The sequence below is a fragment of the Oncorhynchus gorbuscha genome, linkage group LG15 (assembly GCF_021184085.1).
Source record: "Oncorhynchus gorbuscha isolate QuinsamMale2020 ecotype Even-year linkage group LG15, OgorEven_v1.0, whole genome shotgun sequence".
NCBI classification, from domain to species: Eukaryota; Metazoa; Chordata; class Actinopteri; order Salmoniformes; family Salmonidae; genus Oncorhynchus; species Oncorhynchus gorbuscha.
In genome coordinates this window covers 78,425,741-78,445,486 of record NC_060187.1, presented here as the reverse complement: position 1 = coordinate 78,445,486, position 19,746 = coordinate 78,425,741, and the positions used below count along the sequence as shown (strand labels likewise).

General features: G+C 46.6%; 1 protein-coding gene across 5 annotated transcripts in view; it reads left to right on the top strand.

Annotated features, from left to right (window-relative positions):
• Positions 1–5,857: 5,857 nt before the first annotated feature.
• The window catches only part of LOC123998124 (solute carrier family 2, facilitated glucose transporter member 3-like), a 34,438-nt gene continuing 20,549 nt past the window's right edge, over positions 5,858–19,746 (top strand). Inside the window, exons 1-2 of one of the 5 annotated variants that reach the window (XM_046303062.1) lie at positions 5,858–6,223; positions 6,753–6,800. In XM_046303062.1, coding sequence (XP_046159018.1) covers positions 6,777–6,800 — 24 coding nt within the window. In that variant the 5' untranslated portion in view covers positions 5,858–6,223; positions 6,753–6,776. Of the gene's footprint in view, positions 6,224–6,625; positions 6,801–19,746 lie in introns of all 5 variants that reach the window. The other 4 variants (XM_046303061.1, XM_046303059.1, XM_046303058.1 and 1 more) reach the window with 4 other exon arrangements.

Here is a 19,746-nt window from a genome sequence, read left to right as displayed (position 1 = left end):
TTCAATGCTATATTAAGTTTTTGGTACTCTTCCCCAGATCTGTGCCTTGACACAATCCTGTCTCGGAGCTCTATGGACAATTCCTTAGAAACATCTCAAGGGTGATCAAAGGAAACAGGAGGCACCTGAGCTCAATTTTGAGTCTCATAGCAAAGGGTCTGAATAATTATGGAAAAAAAATATTTTGGATTTATAATTAGCAACAAAAAAAAAAACAGTTTTCGCTTAGTCATTATGGGGAATGTGTGTAGAATGAGGGAATACCAACAAAAAATATATTGTAGAACAAGGCTTTAACTTAACAAAATGTGGAAAAAGTCTAGGGGTCTGAGTATTTTCTGAATGCATTTCTCCCAATACCTTTGGTCCCCTAAAATGGGGGTAATATGTGCAAAATGTTCTGTCATTTCTAAACGGTTCGCCAGATATGAATGAAAATACCCTCACATGAAAGCTGTATCATTTCAAATCGAAAAGTGCTGGAGTACGGAGTCAAAACAACAAAAATTCTGTCACTGTCCCAATACTTTTGGAGCTCTGTGTACTGCATATGAAGTCACCACTGAAAGACGTAATGTAGAACACCCTTAACTGTAACTGGTAAGACTCAAGTGTGTAAATGACAAAACAGACCAACACTAACGTCAGCCGTGCGCACTAGATCACCTGCTGGGTGTCGATGAACAGTGGCCATTCAACATTTAGAAAAATCACAATATTCTGTGGTCTGAGGCTGTGCAAGGTCGACGTTAGTGTTGGTCTGTCGTGTCCTTAATAAGGAACAAAGTAAGACGAGACAAGCCATCATCTTCAACAGCGCATTTATTGTCACTGGTCTAATTGAATATTGCCTTCACAGTGCTTCTATCAGAACACATTATCAGAGTGCACCATTAAGGCTCCTTCAGGGCTGACTCAGCTCATGCGGGGCTGACTCAACTCATGCGGGACTGACTCAGCTCATGCGGGGCTGACTCAGCTCATACGGGGCTGACTCAGCTCATGCGGAGCTGACTCAACTCATGCGGGACTGACTCAGCTCATGCGGGACTGACTCAACTCATGCGGAGCTGACTCAACTCATGCGGGACTGACTCAACTCATGCGGGGCTGACTCAACTCATGCGGGACTGACTCAACTCATGCGGGACTGACTCAACTCATGCGGGACTGACTCAACTCATGCGGGGCTGACTCAACTCATGCGGGGCTGACTCAGCTCATGCGGGGCTGACTCAACTCATGCGGGACTGACTCAACTCATGCGGGACTGACTCAACTCATGCGGACTGACTCAACTCATGCGGAGCTGACTCAACTCATGCGGGGCAGACTCAACTCATGCGGGGCAGACTCAACTCATGCGGGGCAGACTCAACTCATGCGGGGCTGACTCAACTCATGCGGGGCTGACTCAGTTCATGCGGGGCTGACTCAGTTCATGCGGGGCTGACTCAGCTCATGCGGGGCTGACTCAGCTCATGCGGGGCTGACTCAGTTCATGCGGGGCTGACTCAGCTCATGCGGGGCTGACTCAGCTCATGCGGGGCTGACTCAGCTCATGCGGGGCTGACTCAGCTCATGCGGGGCTGACTCAGCTCATGCGGGGCTGACTCAGCTCATGCGGGGCTGACTCAGCTCATGCGGGGCTGACTCAGTTCATGCTCATGCGGGGCTGACTCAGCTCATGCGGGGCTGACTCAGCTCATGCGGGGCTGACTCAGCTCATGCGACTCAGCTCATGGGGGCTGACTCAGCTCATGCTCATGGGGCTGACTCAGCTCATGCGGGGCTGACTCAGCTCATGCGGGGCTGACTCAGCTCATGCGGGGCTGACTCAGCTCAGCTGCGGGGCTGACTCAGTTCATGCGGGGCTGACTCAGTTCATGCGGGGCTGACTCAGTTCATGCGGGGCTGACTCAGTTCATGCGGGGCTGACTCAGCTCATGCGGGGCTGACTCAGCTCATGCGGGGCTGACTCAGTTCATGCGGGGCTGACTCAGCTCATGCGGGGCTGACTCAGCTCATGCGGGGCTGACTCAGTTCATGCGGGGCTGACTCAGCTCATGCGGGGCTGACTCAGCTCATGCGGGGCTGACTCAGCTCATGCGGGGCTGACTCAGTTCATGCGGGGCTGACTCCGCTCATGCGGGGCTGACTCAGCTCATGCGGGGCTGACTCAGTTCATGCGGGGCTGACTCAGCTCATGCGGGGCTGACTCAGTTCATGCGGGGCTGACTCCGCTCATGCGGGGCCTTCCAGTCATACAGAGGGGGTATATGTACGTTACTAGTTATATTTTAGAAAATAAATTTTTTACTTTTACTTCACTACATTCGTAAATAAAATAATGGACTTTTTACTCCATACATTTTCCTTGACACCTAAAAGTACCCGTTACATTTTCAATGCTTAGCAGAACAGGAAAATGGTCCAATGGTCCAATCAAGGGAACATCCCTGGTCAGTTTCAAACTGCAAGACATTTTTCACCACTCCACTCAACCTATGGAAAATTGTATAGAATTACAGGAAATTAGCTGTTAAACTGCAAATGTTCCTCCCTGCCCCATAGCAAAATTAGTAGAATTGCAGGAAATTAGTTAAAAAATTGCAAAATCTTTCTCTCTGGCCCATGGCAAAATGTGTAGATGTGCAGCAAACTTGCTTTAAAACTATACGCCCGTGAGACCATCCTGAAATCTCCAGAGCTTCCACTGTTCAGCCTACAGTTTGAATCCACAAGTGAACCAGAGTGGAAGCTCGCGAGTTCAACATGGTAATGAGAGGGTACTATGACTATGAATTTGAGAGAGTAAACATTTCTCCTACATCATTCTTCAGCATTATGTGGCAGGGCTACCATTTATGTTTCCATTAGGACTGTGGAGTGCACCATTAGGTTGAAACAATATTATGTTACACAATATCAGATGCGTAACTTACTGTACTGCAATGCTTCAGAGACACCATTCCTCTTATCACAGCGTTCCTTGCTGATGAATCACTAAGTTTTCCTCCATCTTGTCTTATTAGCCAATGATGTACTGCCTGAGAGAGAAAATAACTTTTCTGCTATTTTAGACCCTTACATTTTCTTGTTATTCCTACCTTTCTTTGGACTAAATGACTGTTCCAATGGCTTCCAACTTGCAATCCCCCTGGTCCTATGTAAACCAGTCAGCCCGACAAGCATGTCCATATGTAAATAGATCCCTCCGATGTTAACAACTACAGACCAGTATCCCTTCTTTCTTTTCTCTCCAAAACTCTTGAACGTGCCGTCCTTGGTCAGCTCTCCCGCTATCTCTCTCAGAATGACCTTCTTGATCCAAGTCAGTCAGGTTTCAAGACTAGTCATTCAACTGAGACTGCTCTTCTCTGTATCACGGAGGCGCTCCGCACCGCTAAAGCTAACTCTCTCTCCTCTGCTCTCATCCTTCTAGACCTATCGGCTGCCTTCGATACTGTGAACCATCAGATCCTCCTCTCCACCCTCTCCGAGTTGGGCATCTCCGGCGCGGCCCACGCTTGGATTGCGACCTACCTGACAGGTCGCTCCTACCAGGTGGCGTGGCGAGAATCTGTCTCCTCACCACGCGCTCTCACCACTGGTGTCCCCCAGGGCTCTGTTCTAGGCCCTCTCCTATTCTCGCTATACACCAAGTCACTTGGCTCTGTCATAACCTCACATGGTCTCTCCTATCATTGCTATGCTGACGACACACAATTAATCTTCTCCTTTCCCCCTTATGATGACCAGGTGGCGAATCGCATCTCTGCATGTCTGGCAGACATATCAGTGTGGATGACGGATCACCACCTCAAGCTGAACTTCGGCAAGACGGAGCTGCTCTTCCTCCCGGGGAAGGACTGCCCGTTCCATGATCTCGCCATCACGGTTGACAACTCCATTGTGTCCTCCTCCCAGAGCGCTAAGAACCTTGGCGTGATCCTGGACAACACCCTGTCGTTCTCAACTAACATCAAGGCGGTGGCCCGTTCCTGTAGGTTCATGCTCTACAACATCCGCAGAGTACGACCCTGCCTCACACAGGAAGCGGCGCAGGTCCTAATCCAGGCACTTATCATCTCCCGTCTGGATTACTGCAACTCGCTGTTGGCTGGGCTCCCTGCCTGTGCCATTAAACCCTTACAACTCATCCAGAACGCCGCAGCCCGTCTAGTGTTCAACCTTCCCAAGTTCTCTCACGTCACCCCGCTCCTCCGCTCTCTCCACTGGCTTCCAGTTGAAGCTCGCATCCGCTACAAGACCATGGTGCTTGCCTACGGAGCTGTGAGGGGAACGGCACCTCAGTACCTCCAGGCTCTGATCAGGCCCTACACCCAAATAAGGGCACTGCGTTCATCCACCTCTGGCCTGCTCGCCTCCCTACCACTGAGGAAGTACAGTTCCCGCTCAGCCCAGTCAAAACTGTTCGCTGCTCTGGCCCCCCAATGGTGGAACAAACTCCCTCACGACGCCAGGACAGCGGAGTCAATCACCACCTTCCGGAGACACCTGAAACCCCACCTCTTTAAGGAATACTTAGGATAGGATAAAGTAATCCTTCTCACCCCCCCTTAAAATATTTAGATGCACTATTGTAAAGTGGCTGTTCCACTGGATGTCATAAGGTGAATGCACCAATTTGTAAGTCGCTCTGGATAAGAGCGTCTGCTAAATGACTTAAATGTAAATGTAATGTAAATATGGCAATGAATCATTGTGACACTGAATTTTGAAAGGAGGCGATCAGATACTTTCATAAAACTTACTTGTAGCACATGGAACCAGCAAAGTAACACTGCAGACTGTGGGACAACAGAGGGGGGGGGGGGTTCAACAACTGTAGGCATCTAATATGTTGCATTAATGCTCCCAACTGGACTAAAGTATACATCCATTATACTTTGTGATACCCCAAAGATATATACCCAATTTTGTTTATAATAATACACCATTCTGACTACCCAATTCCAATTCCCAATTACTTTGACCCTATCTGCTCCTGCACCATGCCAACGGTCTGGGAGGACAGGACACCACCCCTCAACACACTCTCTAACTCTTCAGAAGTCAAATCTCGTACGCCCAAGTACTGCAGCTGCCAACACAACATCTATTCTCTGTCATTGACATTCCATTTCTGAGGTACAGTTGATGACCATTGCTATGAACATTAAGAAGCCCACCTTACTGAAGCATATATCACTCCTTGGCCTATTCCTTTGTGCTGGTACAGATCTACTACTCACAGGCATACCACTGGAAGTAGGGGTGCTGAGGGTGCTGTAGAATATAAAATACAAATGTACATTTTTTTTGTTCCACAAAATTAGTGCACTGGGCCTTTAATAGTCCTGTATTAGCGGATATATCCAGCTGCAGAACGAGTTCGAGCAAAAAGACTTGTCCAGCAAAAGGCCTGGATCCACTTTCTCCAAGAATTGAACTCCCGCTGGGCAAAACTCATCTTTAGCATAATGTCCATCAATGCAAGGCTCAGCTTGAGAGATCCTCACCACACCTTCCACCTCACTTAAATCTCCCTCATTCACTTCCAGTTCACTTCCAGAACTCGGTCTGGTGGACAGCGCACCCTGTTTGTACTTGACCCCAGACTTCTTCTACACACCATCTTCATTAAAATCCAATTCAACCTCTGCTATCTTCATTCTCTTCGACCTCTTCTTCCTCTTTTTCCTCCTCCATTCCTCCTTCGAAATCCACCTTTCCGTGTACCTGTCCCAATATTTTTCTCCTCCTGGCTTCGTTAGCAGCCCAGTGGCATCCCGATGTAACTCCATCTCAAAATTGGTTTGCTCAACTCGAAAACGTGTCTTCTACAGGCGCCGACATTTTGAGAGAATGGGCAGTGGCACAACTCCCAACCAGCCTACACTATCCTCGAACGTTCTCTCAGCCTGACACCGCCTGCCAGGCTCTGTTCAGGGCTCAAATGCCCCACGAGCGCAATTATTTGGTTTTAAAAAAGCGTGCGCTTTTACATTTAGGAGCAAGCATGACCAGAGATTACCCGGGCGCGTAAGGGTGTCGGCAAAGCTAGGAAACGTGCGGACAGACTTGTGCCACTATCGTATATAAATCGGTGACGAGAGAGAGAGGGGATCAAGTGCTAGACATTCTTCTAAGCATACAGTTCTAGATAACGGACTAAAGGGAGATACGATAACCTATTTGGCACCAAACAGGAATTACGGTAAAATAGCCTATATCGTTTTACTATTGTGAAGTTAGCAAACGTTTGTATTTGTTCATTTAGAATAAGAAGGGATGTATTTATAGACATATATTTATTTATAGACTTTAGTCAATAGTAGTCAACAGGAGGACGCTCTATCAGAATTAGTGGTGTATAGAATAGAATAGGACGAAATGTAATGTATGCATGAAAATGAAACGTGTATCATCACCACTTTCGTAAAATACATCATAATGTATTTTGCTGCTCAAGCCAGATAGTCTACTGTACAGTGGAGGTTGAATTTGTGCATCCACAGGTAGAATATACTCTGCTGTCTGTGCAGCTGCTCGGCGTGATGTGTTTTAGTTCATCACTTCTAATGTATTCAAATGCTTCTGTTAAAAATCTTCTCTGTAGGTGGTTCCTCTGCAAACTGCTGTTTGGACTGCCTACATTGTTAACCTTGCAAATGAGAGCCTAGTTTTGGAAGGAGAAACTCAAACAAAGTATTTAACTTGGAGTTATTTGATCTTTCCTGAGGAAGTCAGACAGTGAAACATAATTCAAGATGGAGAATATGGAAGCTGGGAAGGTAAGCAACACTTTAGGTCTGTCTTCTCACATCTCGTATTCTCCCGTGCTTGACTTAATAATAATAAATAATAATAATAATATATGCCATTTAGCAGACGCTTTTATCCAAAGCGACTTACAGTCATGTGTGCATACATTTTACGTATGGGTGGTCCCGGGGATCGAACCCACTACCCTGGCGTTACAAGCGCCACGCTCTACCAACTGAGCTACACAGGACTTGGACTGAAATAGGTGCTGGTACTCATTTTGGGTGCTGGTACTATTTATATTTAGGTGCAGGAACTCCACAATACTTTTGCGATAATATTCTATAAAAGTTGCAGGAACTCAAGCAGTAGTAATTTTGAGCTGCTGGTACTCGGCTCTGGTGAGCTGATTACATCATATGATTTTATTCATGTTGCTTCTTTTTGTTGTTGTTGCAATTACAGTTTTTAATGTTTCCTTCCACAACACAACAATGTAATTGAAATACATCACCATTTGAACCACATTAGTTACTCTACCATCACACCAGTTGTGCAACAGTATTTATACTACTACTCTTCTCCTCCACCCCTTTGAACACATTCATGTATCTCTGGTGACTATTTCATAAACAATCCTCATCCACCAGCACTGTTTCCTGAGGAAGAGTATAGCAATGTTTTTTTCCCCCTCCCTGTCTTTGTCTCCCGACCTTTAATGAGTCAGTCAGAGAATGGTATTTACAAGGAGACGGGTAAGCACTACTTTTCCTCTCTGGCATGTAGAAGAACTGTGGCTGAGGTGGAAGGGAAGTGGGAGAGGAAAGTGAGAGAGAGAGGGGGGGGGTAGAGAAGGAGAAGGGGGATTGGTGGATGCTACAGATACAGGTGGCGTGTCTGAACTTGAGCGGGTCTGTTTTATTCTCTGGCCTGTACCTGCATGTAGGACTAGGAGAGACAGACAGAATGAGGGAAGAGAGAGTGATATGTAGTAAGGGAGGTGGGTATAGCAAATGATGTGTGAGGTGAGAGAAAGGAGTAGAAAGAGCCATATGACAGAGGGAGCAATAGTAATAGTGTGACAGAGGGATAGAGTTATAAGCCCTAGAGGCCTAGATTGTCCATCAGACCCCCCCCTCCCCCCCTCCCCCCCCCCCCCCACACACACACTGCTAACCTAGTCATGATCACACTCTTAAACCACTCTAAAATACAGATGGATTAGATGCTTATTGTTACCAGATGCTTCTTCATATAGTTGCCTAACTACAACATGGCTTGTCTTTTGAAACAGGTTGCACACTGTTGGTTGTCTTTCTCTTCTTTGTGGCTTTTACGCAATGAGACTTTCCTACCAACCGTTGATGTGAAATTGAGCTTCTTGCCAATAGCATGTCACTCACTGACCATGTTGTTACACTACATGACCAAAAGTATTTGGACACCTGCTTGTCGAACATCTCATTCCAAAATCATGAGCATTAATATGGAGTTGGTCTCCCCTTTGCTGCTAGAACAGCCTCCACTCATTTAACATTACATTTAAGTCATTTAGCAGACGCTCTTATCCAGAGCGACTTACAAATTGGTGCATTCACCTTATGACATCCAGTGGGACAGTCACTTAACAATAGTGCATCTAAAACTTAGGGGGGGTGGGGTGAGAGGGATTACTTAACCTATCCTAGGTATTCCTTAAAGAGGTGGGGTTTCAGGTGTCTCCGGAAGGTGGTGATTGACTCCGCTGTCCTGGCGTCGTAAGGGAGTTTGTTCCACCATTGGGGGGCCAGGGCAGCGAACAGTTTTGACTGGGCTGAGCGGGAGCTGTACTTCCTCAGTGGTAGGGAGGCGAGCAGGCCAGAGGTGGATGAACGCAGTGCCCTTGTTTGGGTGTAGGGCCTGATCAGAGCCTGGAGGTACTGAGGTGCCGTTCCCCTCACAGCTCCGTAGGCAAGCACCATGGTCTTGTAGCGGATGCGAGCTTCAACTGGAAGCCAGTGGAGAGAACGGAGGAGCGGGGTGACGTGAGAGAACTTGGGAAGGTTGAACACCAGACGGGCTGCGGCGTTCTGGATGAGTTGAAGGGGTTTAATGGCACAGGCAGGGAGCCCAGCCAACAGCGAGTTGCAGTAATCCAGACGGGAGATGACAAGTGCCTGGATTAGGACCTGCGCCGCTTCCTGTGTGAGGCAGGGTCGTACTCTGCGGATGTTGTAGAGCATGAACCTACAGGAACGGGCCACCGCCTTGATGTTAGTTGAGAACGACAGGGTGTTGTCCAGGATCACGCCAAGGTTCTTGGCGCTCTGGGAGGAGGACACAATGGAGTTGTCAACCGTGATGGCGAGATCATGGAACGGGCAGTCCTTCCCCGGGAGGAAGAGCAGCTCCGTCTTGCCGAGGTTCAGCTTGAGGTGGTGATCCGTCATCCACACTGATATGTCTGCCAGACATGCAGAGATGCGATTCGCCACCTGGTCATCAGAAGGGGGAAAGGAGAAGATTAATTGTGTGTCGTCTGCATAGCAATGATAAGAGAGACCATGTGAGGTTATGACAGAGCCAAGTGACTTGGTGTATAGCGAGAATAGGAGAGGGCCAAGAACAGAGCCCTGGGGGACACCAGTGGTGAGAGCGCGTGGTGAGGAGACAGATTCTCGCCATGCCACCTGGTAGGAGCGACCTGTCAGGTAGGACGCAATCCAAGCGTGGGCCGCGCCGGAGATGCCCAACTCGGAGAGGGTGGAGAGGAGGATCTGATGGTTCACGGTATCGAAGGCAGCCGATAGATCTAGAAGGATGAGAGCAGAGGAGAGAGAGTTAGCTTTAGCAGTGCGGAGCGCCTCCGTGACACAGAGGAGAGCAGTCTCAGTTGAATGACTAGTCTTGAAACCTGACTGATTTGGATCAAGAAGGTCATTCAGAGAGAGATAGCGGGAGAGCTGGCCAAGGACGGCACGTTCAAGAGTTTTGGAGAGAAAAGAAAGAAGGGATACTGGTCTGTAATTGTTGACATCGGAGGGATCGAGTGTAGGTTTTTTCAGAAGGGGTGCAACTCTCGCTCTCTTGAAGACGGAAGGGACGTAGCCAACGGTCAGGGATGAGTTGATGAGCGAGGTGAGGTAAGGGAGAAGGTCTCCGGAAATGGTCTGGAGAAGAGAGGAGGGGATAGGGTCAAGCGGGCAGGTTGTTGGGCGGCCGGCCGTCACAAGACGCGAGATTTCATCTGGAGAGAGAGGGAGAAAGAGGTCAGAGCACAGGGTAGGGCAGTGTGAGCAGAACCAGCGGTGTCGTTTGACTTAGCAAACGAGGATCGGATGTCGTCGACCTTCTTTTCAAAATGGTTGACGAAGTCATCTGCAGAGAGGGAGGAGGGGGGAGGGGGGCGGAGGATTCAGGAGGGAGGAGAAGGTGGCAAAGAGCTTCCTAGGGTTAGAGGCAGATGCTTGGAATTTAGCGTGGTAGAAAGTGGCTTTAGCAGCAGAGACAGAGGAGGAAAATGTAGAGAGGAGGGAGTGAAAGGATGCCAGGTCCGCAGGGAGGCGAGTTTTCCTCCATTTCCGCTCGGCTGCCCGGAGCCCTGTTCTGTGAGCTCGCAATGAGTCATCGAGCCACGGAGCGGGAGGGGAGGACCGAGCCGGCCTGGAGGATAGGGGACATAGAGAGTCAAGGGATGCAGAGAGGGAGGAGAGGAGGGTTGAGGAGGCAGAATCAGGAGATAGGTGGGAGAAGGTTTGAGCGGAGGGAAGAGATGATAGGATGGAAGAGGAGAGAGTAGCGGGGGAGAGAGAGCGAAGGTTGGGACGGCGCGATACCATCCGAGTAGGGGCCGTGTGGGAGGTGTTGGATGAGAGCGAGAGGGAAAAGGATACAAGGCAGTGGTCGGAGACTTGGAGGGGAGTTGCAATGAGGTTAGTGGAAGAACAGCATCTAGTAAAGATGAGGTCGAGCGTATTGCCTGCCTTGTGAGTAGGGGGGAAGGTGAGAGGGTGAGGTCAAAAGAGGAGAGGAGTGGAAAGAAGGAGGCAGAGAGGAAAGAGTCAAAGGTAGACGTGGGGAGGTTAAAGTCGCCCAGAACTGTGAGAGGTGAGCCGTCCTCAGGAAAGGAGCTTATCAAGGCATCAAGCTCATTGATGAACTCTCCGAGGGAACCTGGAGGGCGATAAATGATAAGGATATTAAGCTTGAAAGGGCTAGTAACTGTGACAGCATGGAATTCAAAGGAGGCGATAGACAGATGGGTAAGGGGAGAAAGAGAGAATGACCACTTGGGAGAGATGAGGATCCCGGTGCCACCACCCCGCTGACCAGACGCTCTCGGGGTGTGCGAGAACACGTGGGCGGACGAAGAGAGAGCAGTAGGAGTAGCAGTGTTGTCTGTGGTGATCCATGTTTCCGTCAGTGCCAAGAAGTCGAGGGACTGGAGGGAGGCATAGGCTGAGATGAACTCTGCCTTGTTGACCGCAGATTGGCAGTTCCAGAGGCTACCGGAGACCTGGAACTCCACGTGGGTCGTGCGCGCTGGGACCACCAGAGTAGGGTGGCCGCGGCCACGCGGTGAGGAGCGTTTGTATGGTCTGTGCAGAGAGGAGAGAACAGGGATAAACAGACACATAGTTGACAGGCTACAGAAGAGGCTACGCTAATGCAAAGGAGATTGGAATGACAAGTGGACTACACGTCTCGAATGTTCAGAAAGTTAAGCTACGTAGCAAGAATCTTATTGACTAAAATGATTAAAATGATACAGTACTGCTGAAGTAGGCCAGCTGGCAGTGGGTGCGTTGTTGACACTACACTAATCAAGTCGTTCCGTTGAGTGAATAGTTTCTGCAGTGTTGCTATTCGGGGGCTAGCAGGCTAGCTAGCAGTGTTGTTTACGTTACGTTGCGTTAAAAGAACGACAATAGATGGCTAGCGAACCTAGAAAATCGCTCTAGACTACACAATTATCTTTGATACAAAGACGGCTATGTAGCTAGCTAAGTAGCTAGCTACGATCAAACAAATCAAACCGTTGTACTGTAATGAAATGAAGTGAAAATGTGATACAACCTGTGAATGCGACCGGGTAGTTGAGTTCTATACAGAAGACGTTGGCTAGCTGTTGGCTAGCTAGCAGAGTCACCTACGTTAAGGACGAAAAAATTGCTGGCTAGCTAACCTCGGTAAATTAAGATAATCACTCTAAGACTACACACTCTAAACCTAAACAACACAATTATCTTGGATACGATGATACGAAGACAGCAAAGACAGCTATGTAGCTAGCTAACACTAAACTAATCAAGTCGTTCAGTTGAGTGTAATAGTTTTCCCAGTGCAGCTAATCAGTGGACGTTAGCTAGCTGGCTAGTGAAGACTACGTTAGGACGGCGAAATACGATAATTACGCAATTATCTTTGATACAAAGACGGCTATGTAGCTAGCTGAGAAGAAATTGCTAGGATAAGACAAATCAAACCGTTGTGATATAATGAAATATAATGAAAAAGTTATACTACCCGTTGGAGCGACGTGCAGATGCGACCACTCGCTCCAACCGGAACCGGAAGACTTCTGGGAAGGCTCTCCACTAGATGTTGGAACATTGCTGCGGGGACTTCCATTCAGCCACAAGAGCATTAGTGAGGTCGGGCACTGATGTTGGGTCGATTAGGCCTGGCTCGCAGTCAGTGTTCCAATTCATTCCAAAGGTGTTCGATGGGGTTGAGGTCAGGCCTCGGTGCAGGCCAGTCAAGTTATTCCACACCAATCTTGACAAACCATTTCTGTATGGACCTCGCTTTGTGCACAGGGGCATTGTCATGCTGAACAGGAAAGGGCCTTCCCCAAACTGTTGCCACAAATTTGGAAGCACAGAATCGTCTAGAATGTCATTGTATGCTGTAGTGTTAAGATTTCCCTTCACTGGAACTAAGGGACCTAGCCGAACCATGAAAACAGGCCTAGATCATTATTTGTCCTCCACCAAACTTTACAGTTTGCACTATGCATACGGGCAGGTAGCGTTCTCCTGGCATGCGCCAAACCCAGATTAATCTGACAGACTGGCAGATGGTGAAGCGTGATTCATCACTCCAGAGAACGCATTTCCACTGCTCCAGAGTCCAATGGCTATGAGCTTTACACCACTCCAGCTGACACGACATGACATTGCGCATGGTGATCTTAGGCTTGTGTGTGACTGCTCCGCCATGGAAACCCTTTTCATGAAGCTCCTGACGACCAGTTATTGTGCTGACTTTGCTTCCAGATGCAGTTTGGAACTTGGTAGTGAGTGTTGCAACCAGGGACAGACCATTTTTACACTCTAGGAGCTTTAGTACTCAGCGGTCCCGTTCTGTGAGCTTGTGTTGCCTACTACTTTGCGGGTGAGCCCTTGTTGCTCCTAGACGTTTCCATTTCATAATAACACCACTTACAGTTGACAGCTCTAGCAGGGCAGAAATTTGACAAACTGACTAGTTGGAAAGGTGGCATCTTATGACGGTGCCAAGTTGAATGTCACTGACCTCTTCAGTAAGGCAATTCTACTCCCAATGTTTGTCTATGGAGATTGCATGGCAGTGTGCTCGATTTTATACACCTGTCAGTAACAAGTGTGGCTGAAATAGCCAAATATCCACATACTTTTGTATTTCTAGTGTATATTGACTAACAGCACTGATGGGAAATGAGAAATGTTACAAATGGGGAGGTTCAAGACTCTCGTAAGACATCACAATAAAATGGAAGGATGTATTGCAAAAGGAAATAGCAAAACGGTATTATACTGGGAAAGATGTGTTAGTCTGTGGACATTGGAGGGTTGGAGTTAAGATCAGAATGACTGGTGAATTGGCCACCGTGGGTGAAAATCCAGCACTTGCAGAAAGATGAAATGAAGAATAGAGAGACAGAGAATCAGATGGACAGATAATAGGATGAGAAACAGAAGGACTTCATTATACAGTGCCTTGCGAAAGTATTCGGCCCCCTTGAACTTTGCGACCTTTTGCCACATTTCAGGCTTCAAACATAAAGATATAAAACTATTTTTTGTGATAAATCAACAACAAGTGGGACACAATCATGAAGTGGAACGACATTTGGGCATGCAAAATTATTCAGCCCCCTTAAGTTAATACTTTGTAGCGCCACCTTTTGCTGCGATTACAGCTGTAAGTCGCTTGGTGTATGTCTCTATCAGTTTTGCACATCGAGAGACTGAAATTTTTTCCCATTCCTCCTTGCAAAACAGCTCGAGCTCAGTGAGGTTGGATGGAGAGCATTTGTGAACAGCAGTTTTCAGTTCTTTCCACAGATTCTCGATTGGATTCAGGTCTGGACTTTGACTTGGCCATTCTAACACCTGGATATGTTTATTTTTGAACCATTCCATTGTAGATTTTGCTTTATGTTTTGGATCATTGTCTTGTTGGAAGACAAATCTCCGTCCCAGTCTCAGGTCTTTTGCAGACTTCATCAGGTTTTCTTCCAGAATGGTCCTGTATTTGGCTCCATCCATCTTCCCATCAATTTTAACCATCTTCCCTGTCCCTGCTGAAGAAAAGCAGGCCCAAACCATGATGCTGCCACCACCATGTTTGACAGTGGCGATGGTGTGTTCAGGGTGATGGGCTGTGTTGCTTTTACGCCAAACATAACGTTTTGCATTGTTGCCAAAAAGTTCAATTTTGGTTTCATCTGACCAGAGCACCTTCTTCCACATGTTTGGTGTGTCTCCCAGGTGGCTTGTGGCAAACTTTAAACGACACTTTTTATGGATATCTTTAAGAAATGGCTTTCTTCTTGCCACTCTTCCATAAAGGCCAGATTTGTGCAATATACAACTGATTGTTGTCCTATTGACAGAGTCTCCCATCTCAGCTGTAGATCTCTGCAGTTCATCCAGAGTGATCATGGGCCTCTTGGCTGCATCTCTGATCAGTCTTCTCCTTGTATGAGCTGAAAGTTTAGAGGGACGGCCAGGTCTTGGTGGATTTGCAGTGGTCTGATACTCCTTCCATTTCAATATTATCGCTTGCACAGTGCTCCTTGGGATGTTTAAAGCTTGGGAAATATTTTTGTATCCAAATCCGGCATTAAACTTCTTCACAACAGTATCTCGGACCTGCCTGGTATGTTCCTTGTTCTTCATGATGCTCTCTGCGCTTTTAACGGACCTCTGAGACTATCACAGTGCAGGTGCATTTATACAGAGACTTGATTACACACAGGTGGATTGTATTTATCATCATTAGTCATTTAAGTCAACATTGGATCATTCAGAGATCCTCACTGAACTTCTGGAGAGAGTTTGCTGCACTGAAAGTAAAGGGGCTGAATAATTTTGCACGCCCAATTTTTCAGTTTTTGATTTGTTTATTTTTTTTAAATATCCAATAAATGCTCTGGATAAGAGCGTCTGCTAAATGACTTAAATGTAATGTAAATGTTCCACTTCATGATTGTGTCCCACTTGTTGTTGATTCTTCACAAAAAAAATACAGTTTTATATCTTTATGTTTGAAGCCTGAAATGTGCCAAAAGTTCGCAAAGTTCAAGGGGGGCGAATACTTTCGCAAGGCACTGTACATCAGGAATAACTTTTCCGGTCATGTGACACACACACACACACACACACACACACACACACACACACACACACACACACACACACACACACACAGGCACACACAGGCACACATTGACAAAAATGCACATGTCTATATAGGTTTGTGTAAAACAGTTGTGCTAGTCAACAAGCTTTACAGGCTTTTTAGTATAGTACAGTATGTGTGGTATACACACACTCAACCATGCTACTCACTGTTTATTATCTATGAGTTACTTTACTCCTACCTACATGTACATATTACCTCAATTACCTCGACTAACCTATACCCCCGCACATTGACTCGGTACCGGTAACCCCTGTATATAGCCTTGTTACTGTTATTTTATATAAATACTTCACAGAGTTCAAGTAACAGACACATCTCAACATCAACTGTTCAGAATAGACTGCGTGAATCAGGCCTTCATGGTCGAATTCCTGTAAAGAAACCATTACTAAAGGACACCAATAATAAGAAGAGACTTGCTTGGGCCAAGAAACAATGGACATTAGACCGATGGAAATCTGTCCTTGGGTCTGATGAGTCCAAATTTGAAATGTTTGATTCCAACCACTGTGTCTTTGTGAGACGCAGAGTAGGTGAACGAATGATCTCCGCATGTGTGGTTCCAACTGTGAAGTATGGAGGAGGAGGTGTGATGGTGTGGGGGTTCTTTGCTGGTGACACTGTCAGTGATTTATTTAGAATTCAAGGCACACTTAACTGGGATGGCTACTACAGATTTCTGCAGCGTTATGCCATCCCATCTGGTGTGCACTTAGTGGGACAATGACCCAACACACCTCCAGGCTGTGTAAGGGCTACGTGACCAAGAAGGAGAGTGATGGAGTGCTGCATCAGATGACCTGGCCTCCACAATCACCCGACCTCAACCCAATTGAGATGGTTTGGGATGAGTTGGACCACAGAGTGAAAGAAAAGCCACAAAAAAGTGCTCTGCAAATGTGGGAACTCCTTCAAGACTGTTGGAAAAGCAGTCCAGGTGAAGCTGGTTGAAAAAATGTCAAGAGTGTGTAAAGCTGTCATTAAGGCAAAGGGTGGCTACTTTGAAGAATATAAAATATATTTTGATTTGTTTTTTGGTTACTACATGATTCCATATGTTATTTCATAGTTTTGATGTCTTCACTATTATTCTGCAATGTAGTAAATAGCAAAAATAAAGAAAAACCCATGATTGAGGAGGTATGTGTCCAAACTTTTGACTGATACTGTATATTAGGATTGTTATGATAAAGTAACGATCAGTTTTCCTTTACATTCCTGTACACACGTAGCCTATAGCTCAAAACATTAAGACAAAGGAGATGACCATGGACTACAGGAAAAGGAGGGATGAGCATTCTCATAGACAGGGCTGTAGTGGAGCAGGTTGAGCTTGGTGTCCACATCACCAACAAACTATCATGGTCCAAACACACCAAGATAATCGTGAAGAGAGCAACAATAACGCCTATTCCCCCTCAGGAGACTGAAAAGATTTGGCACGGGTCCTCAGATCCTCAAAAAGTTCTACAGTCGTGGCCAAAAGTTTCGAGAATGACACAAATATTAATTTCCACAAAGTTTGCTGCTTCAGTGTCTTTAGACATTTTTGTCAAATGTTACTATGGAATATTGAAGTATATTTACAAGCATTTCATAAGTGTCAAAAGATTTTATTGACAATTACATGAAGTTGATGCAAAGAGTCAATATTTGCATGTTGACCCTGTAGTAAAACGCCAAATGGATCTACCTCCTGGTCCTCTTCCCCTGTCTTACCCACCAAGCGTAGAGACAGAGATGACCTCGCCTACTGAAATACCGGATTGGGCAAAGCCACCAGAAGACGACTCAAGCCAACCAACTATTGAACCTGACTGGTGTCAGGAAGAATCACCCTCTGCCTCAAGTTACACCTCTGAATGGGAACAGCTGATAGACTCATTGCTGATAGAGTAAGGGCACTGTCATAAACAGAGGCCCATATCCGCACTGTAAGAAAAGTGTTTCCTCATTGCTGATAGAGTAATAGGCTCTGTCATAACCAGAGGCCCATATATGCACTGTAAGAAAACAATTTCCTGTTGTAAGATATGTCATCACCCTCTCTGCTCTGAGGGAATGGGAGGAGCAGCGGATCGGGTGCAGAGAATCAAAAGGTATATAAAGAGACATTTGCCATTACTTTGGCGCTGACTTCTTGAATTCTGAATTCATTTAGACAACCATTTGACTTCGGGTAAATTGACACCTGACTCAAATTACTTAAAAGATTCTAACTTGTTGGATCTGAGAAGTGACTCTCCGATATACCGTTTAACTATTGACCAGTTGTTTTGTCGCTTTGCGCCAGGCGCGTTGGTGCTGATGCAAATATATCCAGAAGTGTTCTCCGGAACCTCTCGATTGAGCTCAGCATCTCGACCTCGTTGCGGACACAGACTTTTTGATATTCCATTTGGGGCAGGGAATCACCAGCGGGTTCTCCCATCCAGTCGAAACTTGAATCTCTCAATTTAGTAAAGCACCGACTCCAATTCAACCTCTCAGCCAGTAGAGGGGAGTCGCTACCTATCTAAATTGTTAACAGAACTCTGACCGATTGAAACTCTGCTCCTGAGTCATCGTCATCTCTCAAAGGTAATTAAATAACTATTATAAGTATTCAATATAGAGATAAGTGTTATCATTGTACCAGGCATTTTATAAGAGCATTAAGTCAATTGCATGTTTTTGATTAACGCTGTGTGTGACCGAGAAACAAATTGTGTATTTTGAAGTGTGTTTGATTTGTAAAAGACAAAAAACAGAGTGTCTCGAGCAAAAGGTTCTCTCAAAGACAGTTAACAACTCTGACACTCCCCGCTACCGGGACACTGGAAACGGGTATCAATGCTCTATGACAGAATGAGTTACCATTAAAAGACAAGGAGGAAGGTGTGTCCAGTAGTGATTCATTTAATTGTCTTATCGATCTATCTAAGTTTTATTTTCCAAGCGATACATAGCCGATGGGCAGAGTAGTGAGACTAAGTTGACTAAAGGTCTTCACACTTTAAACTAGATACATCACAGAGGGGAAATACTCAACCACAGGGAAATCATATAGAAGCTGGTAGGACTAGTGCTTAATAACAGCTCAGGGATCAATTAGTGGTGAAGCAAAGAGTCTAGAGGATAAAGGTGGGGTTCACACATCCCAGCTAGAGCTAGACCGTTGAGAGTGACAAGGCAAAAGACCTCTATACGCGGACAACGCTTCGATATAGAGAGGCAGGGCTACGCGAGCGGTCCTGGTTATACCGAGATAACCTGAAGTATCTATAGTGCCCAGTCCAATCCAGGGAACGGGACGCTAACCACCTCTGGCAGCCCCACTGCCGGCCAAGGGGCGGGGCTGAAGGTTTCGTATCGCGACAACCCTTCTTTTTCAAGAACCTCTGCAATCCGCCCTGGCATGCTGTTAATTAACTTCTGATCCACACCCTGACTGATAAGCATAATCAATGCTTGAAGTTTGTCAGAATTTGTGGATTTTTGTTTGTCCACCCAAAACTCTGGGGAGTTTCCTGGCCATGGACTCAAAATATTGATGTTTTGTTCCCCAAGTCACTTAGTTATCACTTTTGCCTTATGGCAAGATGCTCCATCATGCTGGAAAAGGCATTGTTCGTCACCAAACTGTTCGTGGATGGTTGGGAGAAGTTGCTCTCGGAGGATGTGTTGGTACCATTCTTTATTCATGGCTGTGTTCTTAGGCAAAATTGTGAGTGAGCCCACACCCTTGGCTGAGAAGCAACCCCACACATGAATGGTCTCAGGATGCCTTACTGTTGGCATGACACAGGACTGATGGTAGCGCTCACCTTGTCTTCTCCGGACAAGCTTTTTTCCGGATGCCCCAAACAATCTGAAAGGGGATTCATCCGAGAAAATGACTTTACCCCAGTTCTCAGCAGTCCAATCCCTGTACCTTTTACAGAATATCAGTCTGTCCTTGATGTTTTTCCTAGAGAGAAGTGGCTTCTTTGCTGTCCTTCTTGACACCAGGCCATCCTCCAAAAGTCTTTGCCTCACTGTGCGTGCAGAGCACTCACACCTGCCTGCTGCCATTCCTGAGCAAGCTCTGTACTGGTGGTGCCCCGATCCCGCAGCTGAATCAACTTTAGGAGACGGTCCTGGCACTTGCTGGACTTTCTTGGGCACCCTGAAGCCTTCTTCACAACAATTGAACTGCTCTCCTTGAAGTTCTTGATGATCCGATAAATGGTTGATTTAGGTGCAATCGTACTGGCAGCTATATCAGTCAGTTATTCAAACTGAATCAGCCTGAATCAGATCTCCAGCCTTGTCCTCGTCAAAACC